Source organism: Diabrotica undecimpunctata, chromosome 1, assembly GCF_040954645.1.
Source record: "Diabrotica undecimpunctata isolate CICGRU chromosome 1, icDiaUnde3, whole genome shotgun sequence".
In the NCBI taxonomy this organism is placed as follows: domain Eukaryota; kingdom Metazoa; phylum Arthropoda; class Insecta; order Coleoptera; family Chrysomelidae; genus Diabrotica; species Diabrotica undecimpunctata.
Genome location: NC_092803.1, coordinates 18,853,290 through 18,861,735, shown reverse-complemented (window position 1 = coordinate 18,861,735; position 8,446 = coordinate 18,853,290). Strand labels below are relative to the sequence as shown.

The 8,446-nt window shown below is 30.1% G+C and overlaps 1 protein-coding gene across 2 annotated transcripts in view; it reads left to right on the top strand.

The window, feature by feature from the left end:
* The first annotated feature begins 234 nt into the window (after positions 1-234).
* Positions 235-8,446, top strand: part of LOC140445592 (nipped-B-like protein) — a 40,844-nt gene continuing 32,632 nt past the window's right edge. Inside the window, exons 1-2 of one of the 2 annotated variants that reach the window (XM_072537777.1) lie at positions 235-321; positions 1,860-2,058. In XM_072537777.1, the coding sequence (XP_072393878.1) occupies positions 1,952-2,058 (107 nt within the window). In that variant the 5' untranslated portion in view covers positions 235-321; positions 1,860-1,951. Of the gene's footprint in view, positions 322-1,115; positions 1,234-1,859; positions 2,059-8,446 lie in introns of those variants that run through there. The other variant, XM_072537769.1, reaches the window with a different exon arrangement.

The window sequence follows — 8,446 nt, the reverse complement described above, 5'->3', positions numbered from 1 at the left end:
TAACTATTTAAATATTTTTATGTAAATTATTGTATTCAAAACTTGCAAACTTTAGATTTATATTTATTCTTTTACTAGGTACTAAAAAAATGTTTTATAGTAAAAAATAATATTAATTTACATTTTTTATTGAAAATTAATCCTTCTAAATTTAAAATCAACTGTGCCACTGACATGACGGTGAAATGACTCGGATTCTTTCGTGACATTTGTAATTATAACATGTCAAATAATATAATATGAAATTTTCAATTTTGGCTTTGTATTGGTGAAAAACATAGTGTATCGGAAAAATAGAAAATAATAATAAGTGTATAAACTGTAAGTATATTCTACATGCTTGCTTCCAAATGGTTTTTTCTTTAAATGTTTTAACCGTTTAATTAAAAATCCCTTATAGAATCTTGGTGTGCTTGAAAGTGTATTTTAATTATTTTTTAAATATTTTAAATTTTATCTTTATTAACTTCAATTAATTTTATGTTAAAGGATCATAGATAAAATATCTCATTATATGAGCATATTTGTTAACATCTTAAACATCTAAATTATTATAGTGTTGGAAGAACATTTTAAACCTATGTTATTCTCGACTCGTTTAAACCAGGTGGAAAATACTATGATAAAATATTTTCCATTCATACAAAACACAAAACATTCTCTATTGTAAATTATAATGATTGTTTTTAATTTTATTTCTTAAAGTATAACTTTTGTAGTATTATTGGATTCATAGTCTATGTCAATAATTCCTGTTATATCTAATAATTAAATTAAAAAAGTCTTCACCTAATAGGGTTCGAACTCGGGTTGCTTCGCGTGGCTACTAACGATCACTTCCTTTGCTCCACTTAGGCATCTAAGTCTAGCTATTAAAATATACGTCACTCTTTCGATGAAAATCCAATAAAACATTAAATAATTTATAAAAATAATATTTACAGTATAAGTGCTGATGGTAAACTTGTCCATTTGAATGTTTTTATTATGTACTTTTTAAACAATAAAAATTTTATAATGATTGAAGATCTAATATTTACATTTTTAATTATAACTAGCCCTTCTAAATTTAAAATCAGCCCTGCCAATGATATGACGTTTACAATATTAGTCGGGCCGGATCGTGACGTTGTATCTTAATTATGTCAAATATGAAATTTTAATTATTATATTGTATTAGTGAACAAATAAATTGTATTTTACAAGAGTAGAAACTAAAAAAGTGTATAAACGGTATGTACCTATATATTCTACAAGCTTGTTTAAATGATCTTTCAATAGGTCTTCCAATATTATTTTTATGCTGGCGTTATTATTTATATTGAATTCAAAAATTTAGGTACATATTTCAAGATTAGTATTTAAGTATATTTTTGTTTATGATGTTATATAAAATAGTTTTTTATACAAAAATTACAAAATTATTATACAAATAATATTGGATGTTTTATTACTTATTATTTCCACTGATTTGTTTAAAATTAATAGAACATGGCCAATTTCATTACACATACATTTAAAATGGCGTTTGTAGAATGTATGAAATTATCAATTCACTTTGAAGAAAGATTAAAAGTAAGAAAAGTAAGCTAAAAGCATAATAATAATTACGACCGGTAAATGAAATATTTTTTTTAAATGTATTTTCTCAATGTAAATATTTGATACACATGTTATTTGATTTCGTACATAACAAAAATTATATGCAAAAAATTTGTGTTATACTCCTATTGTATTTTTCTAATATATAAAGGATTATTATGGTTCACAGGGTGGTGTTATGAATTAAACAAATTTAAATATCACATTAATTTTGGGCTACAATGTTGTCAAATACAAATATTTTTCTTTATTTTCAGGATATATCCGGGATTTTTATCAAATAATCATTTGTTTGGTTAAGACTAACTAACTTAAGTTTGCAACTTCCAGGAGACAAAGAATTAGACAAATGGATCGTATAATTTTAAAACGGGTCAGAAGTGCACCTAGCCAAAGCACAGACAATGAAAGTGATAAGAAAAAAGTGATTCAATTCACAACTCCTTTAGTTCCTAGGTGAGTGTTTTGTATTTATTTTCTATTTAACTGATTTATTGGTAATTTTGGAGATGTCGTATCTTAAGTACTTTTTGTTAATTATTTTGATGATACAATTTTAATGCACTCTGGATATGGAAGTATATAGACTAATAACAGCGGCTTAGAAAAATAATTTATAAATACGGATGTATTGCCGGACGACTACTATAATAAGATGACAATCTTGTCAAAACATTTATTTGTGTGCGTTTTGTTTATAGTGATAAGAAGGGACGACAAAATAACTTTTTTACAAATATTTTATTATTTATCTCGAAAACTATGATTTAAATATATTTTTTTATTGTTCTCATGCAAGTTTACAATCTACTCTATACACAGAGTAATACGTCTGTAAGTAATAATACGTAATATAGTCTGTAAGTAAATTAACGTGAGATAGGTACCGTCCAGTGACGGTTCTCTACGGTCTGAAGCACATCTAAGGAATCTCCTCGAAGAGCGATAGTCAGGTTTACAGCCTTTTATGTTTCAGATTATCCATTTGCTCTTGCAGCTGATTCGAACTGTTTCATGTAGCTGTTCCATGACGATTTTCCGTCGAAAGTTGGGACTTTCACATGAACAGAACCTCCATTTCCTTCAAATTTCGGAAGTGTTTCCAACTTACATTTCGTCTCGTCTTCTTTTGTCTCTATTGTAATTGGATTGTTTCCTCTCTCTGCTGTCCCTGTTTTCTCCATCTTCCTTTCCATCTCTTTCCATATCTTTTCTTCGAAGGCCAACATATCGGCAAAAACTTGGTCTTTTAACGTAGACATTTTATCGTCGAGGGCAGACATCTCAGAAGTGACTTTAGAGATCTCCAAAGAGATGTTAGCAGAAACTTTGCTTTCAAGAGAAGAAATCTCGTTAGAAACTTTGTCTTCTAAAGAAGCGATGTCGCCAGAAACTTTGGCCACATCACCAGAAACTTTGGCTACATCAGAAGAAACTTTCGAAATATCGTCAGAAACTTTGTTCTCTAATTTAGAAATCAACGAGATGAGAGCATCATGTTTATCTTTAAATATATAAGTTTCGGGGTTCACACCCTCTTCCTCCAAAGCGTTCTTTAGTCGTTGGACTAAATCAGCCTTTTTTCCGGTAGAAGCAAATTCTCTATCCTCGAGATGTCTTCTTAAATTCGTAACTGCGAGCTCATAAATCCTCATAAACTAGCTCATAGTCATTTTCACAATTTATTTTCTATCTCACTTTTGACACCACTGTAGTGTTTTCTTATTAATCTAATTTATTGTCTTTATTTATTATCAAAGGTTCTACATTTATAACACTTACAAGTTTATTAAAGTCTTTATTACGATATTCACTAATTTATTTCACAATACTTATTTGTATTTATTTCCGGCTTACAATTTAAACTCGATATTCAAAACTAGAACTAGAACTAACAGTTTTCAACAAAATTTTCTCCTTAAATACAGGGTGTTTCAAAAAAGGTAACCCCGTCTCTAGGGTAGGTAAAAAACTGAAAAATAATTGGGGTTTGCTTAGTAAAAAATTTTTGTAACGCCATCCGTTTTCAAGATACAGGGCGTTGAAGAAAAAATTTACGCATTTTTTACAATTTTGCCGAAACTACTGGCAACATTGTAATGAAATTTTATACAAATATGTTTTGGAAGCTGATACATCCCATGCATTTGTTTTTATATCTGATTCTCATAGAGGGCGCTAGTTACACGGATCGTACTAAGTATTAGTCAATATAACTTTTTTAAGAGTATAATTATTAATCAAAATTTTAAGTAAACTTAAACATCATTCAATTTTACACGAAAAAGGTACTCTTGGTAAAACTCGATACTGTGTACCGTTTTTGGAATATTTTGATTTGAAAATTATGAAGTAATAATTGATGCTGGTAGTAATGATAAAGTTCTAATAGGTTTACCTCTACTTTCTCCAAGTGTGCCATGGAAATATGACATTTATTGATTGTTATGACGATAAATCAACAATAATTAAAGTTTTGAAACCTTAGTTGTAAAATCAAATCAAAATGTACTCAAATGTTGAATACACTGGCATGTTATTAACCTTAGGCGAATATTTAGGATATTCTAGTGCAGCTGTGACACGTTATGCAGAAAAGTTTCCTAGAAGAAACTTACCAAGTAAAAAAACATTAGAGCCGTTGAACGACGTTGTCCAGAAACTGGGAATGTGAGACCAAATAAAATAAATTCTGGTAGACCACGAACAACAAGAACAATTAATAAAGAAAATAATATTTTAAATTTACTTGATCAAGATCCAACAGTTAGCGTAAGGAATATAGCAAGACAAACAAATACTTCTTCTTCAAGTACTTGGCGGATACTGAAAGAACAGCAATTACATCCTTATAATTACAAACAAGTCCAAGAGCTCTTACCAGATGATCTACCGGTTAGAGTGGATTTTTGTGAAACATTGCAACAAAGGACAGCCCACAATCCAAATTTTTTAAAATGCATTCTTTTTACGGACGAGGCCACCTTTACGCGACAAGGTATGTTTAACTCCCATAATGCACACTACTGATGTGATGAGAATCCACGAGTCAAAAGGGTATCACATTACCAACACTCATTTAAAGTTAATGTTTGGGCAGCAACTTTAGGTAACAAATTAATAGGTTATCATATTCTACCTGGAAATTTAAATGGTGATATGTATCTTGATTTTTTAAACAATTCTTTATTCGAGATATTAGAAGATTTAACGCTAAACGAGCGAAGATCTTTATTTTTTATGCACGATGGAGCTCCACCACACTTTGATAGAAGGTGTCGTAATTGGTTGAGTAATCACTTTCCGAATCGATGGATTGGTAGAGGTGCAGAAGCTCCGATTTATTGGCCTCCTCGGTCATGTGATTTTAACCCTTTGGACTACGCAGTTTGGTCCTATATTAAGGAAAAAGTCTATGCTACAGAGGTAAATTCACGCCAAGAATTGGAAGAAAGAATTCAACGTCAATTTAATGACATCATAGCTGATCCCCTACCGTTTAGAAGGTTGATGGAATCATTAGAAAAAAGAATAGACTTGTGTCTAATTGAATTTTATTTTATGTTCTTAGTCATTAATTTAATTTTCTTCTTGTGAGTTTTGTTTAATTACTAACTATTTTATACCAGCATCAATTATTACTTCATAATTTTCAAATCAAAATATTCCGAAAACGGTACACAGTATCGAGTTTTACCAAGATTACCTTTTTCGTGTATAATTGAATGATGTTTAAGTTTACTTGAAATTTTGATTAATAATTATACTCTTAAAAAAGTTATATTGACTAATACTTAGTACTATCCGTGTAACTAGCGCCCTCTATAAGAATCAGATATAAAAACAAATTCATGGGATGTATCAGCCTCCAAAACATATTCGTATAAAATTTCATTACAATGTTGCAAGTAGTTTCGGCAAAATCGTAAAAAATGCGTAAATTTTTTTTTTCTTCAACGCCCTGTATCTTAAAAACGGATGGCGTTACAAAAATTTTTTACTAAGCAAACCCCAATTATTTTTCAGTTTTTTACCTACCCTAGAGACGGGGTTACCTTTTTTTGAAACACCCTGTATAAAATACAGTTAATCGAGAATCCCCTCGAATTCGGACGGCGACCCTCTCAAAAAGTCAGGTTGGCAAACAGGTTTTTCAGCTGAGCGGCGAAATTACTAGAATAGAATAGAATTAGAAATAATATGTTTATGTTATAACTTGACCTTTGGATTAATCGTACAATTAAAAAATAAGTATAATCATTTTTTACTATACTGGTAGAGTTTTTGGAATCCTCTAGTGGGAAATGTTGAAAACGCAAATAGAAGAAGAAAATATTAAAAACCTCCGAGGTTTGCGGTCTTCTTTTTGGGATCATTTTCCAAAACCCCACAGAAAAATAAACTGGATAACTGACTCTTTCAACGCAGATGTTTCAGATATCATTCCCTTGACAACAATAAAGGCAAATCAATTAATAGAAATATCATGTGATTCAGCTTTAAATCGTTATTTCAAAAAATCATCCTTATCAAGTTTTTGGGTGAATATAAGAACAGTTTATAAAGAAATCTCAGAAGAAGCACAGAAACATTTACTGCTTTTTTTATACACATACCTCTGTGAAAAGGGATTTTCTGCTCTTGTATATCTCAAAAACAAATACAGAAAGCAACTACAATTGGAATCTGATTTGAGATTATAATTAAATAAAAGTATTAACCCAAATATAACAAATTTAATAGCTAACAAGCAGCACCAACCTTTACATTAATACAATATTTTTAATTTTCATAAAAACATTTTTTTCTGAATTTATTCCTGTGTTCTTTATTAAGGGAATCCTTAAAATTGTGTTTGATTTTCTAGGGGTCCGCGGACTGAAAAAGGTTAAGAAACGCTCTCCTATCGCATTTAGTAAACATTTTCAATATTATTTTAGGTTAATTAGTTTTTTTTTAAAGATAGCACGACCCTTTTACTGTAATTGGCATTTTTGTCTGTAAATTAATTTTAGGAAACCAAAGTAATAAGTTTAGTGTTAGTTCTACATTTCGACCCTGTTGTATTTTCTGCTGAATGTCCCGTTTGATGTTCCTTCTTTCGCTATCACTGTCAGGTATTTAAATTATTCGCATTTTTTATATCTCTAATCGAGACTTGTGTGTCTCTTTATCTGTCCTTTACTCTAAGATATTCAGTTTTGTTAATGTTGATGGTGAGTTCCCAGTTTTCGTATTCTTTGGTTAACTTTCGAATCATATAATCCTCATCGTTTGTCATAATCACTTAAATGTCTGCGAAGAGAAGATTTGTTATGTACTTGTTCTCACGTTTTATTTCCATCCCTCTACATTTTTCCCTTCAGTTGTTTAATGTTTCCTGAATAAAGATTTTGAATAAAGTCAACGAACACTAAATGAGTCGGTAAATTTCTGGCTGTTATTTTCCAAAGTACAAATATATTATCAATACAAGATCTGCCAGCACGGAATCCAGTCTGATCTTCTATTGCTTTATTATTGTCCTCTGATCAATTTCCACTTCTCTTTGGTCCTGCTATTGTTTTCAATACATCACTTAATTTCACAACATTAAATACTGAATATATACTAAAATTTCCAATTATCGAATCCCTTTCCATTAAATGGAATAATAACATGTTTGTTTTCCATAACGTGATCCATTTACACAAAAATGTACCTTTACTAGCCAAAAATCTAATTATAAACTCCAAAAACAAATGTGCCTCTTTACTGACCCTATACTTGGAAGTTTTATTAAACTGTCATATCTTCTCCATCTTCGCTCATAACCAATGTTAAATAATTAAGAAAAACAGTGGTTTAGAGGTATGATGGATAAGGTTTATTATAGATAATTAAATAAACTATGACTCTATATTTTAAACTTATTTTCTTACAACGTTCACATAATCAATTTGAGAGTAACAACCCGTCAATATGTCAAAATAAAAGTTACCAGTAATACCAGGTTGAGGTTGACCAACTTGATTTGAAAAGAAACATGTTTGATGCGGTACAGTTTTATGGAAGACCTTGTATATTTGTAAATAATTTTAAAGTATATATCTTACAGCTACCATCTATTTTTGTAAATAACTTTTTTTAGTATATCCTATAGTAAACACATATAAGAGACTTTGTCACAAAAGTTTATTACCCTGTAGAATGATCTATTTGAAATTTTAAAGTTCGTTATACCTATTTCCAGAAAAACGGAAAATATGACAATAATGGAAATAGGCCATAAGATCGGCCGTATTTACAATAGCTCCATAAACCAAAACTGAGGTAATTGAGGAGTTTCAGAAAACTCATTCATGCAAATTACTTCTAGCGTTGATTGAATAACCCAAAGCATTTGGGTTATTCAATCAACGCTTCTAGATACAACATAATACATAAGGAAGGAAATTTACATATTTTGTAAAAAATTTTTTACATGATTAAAATACGACTTTTTAATTATCATTTATATATATGACACGGGTAAAATACCAACAGACTGGCTAAAATCAACATTCGTAGCATTACCAAAAAAATCGAATTCCTCACAATGCGATGATTATCGAATATTAAGCTTGATGTTTCATGTCCTTAAAACTTTTCTCAGAATTTACAAGAAGTGCGAGTTCCAGATGAGTGACACTCAATTCGGATTTCGAAACGGATTGGGAACACGAGAGGCTCTTTTTGCTTTAAATGTGTTAACGTAACGATGTAGATACATGAATGTAGATGTATATGCATGTTTTATTGACTATCGAAAAGCATTTGACTGCGTCAACAATCAAAAGATGATCGAAATTCTGAGAACAACTGG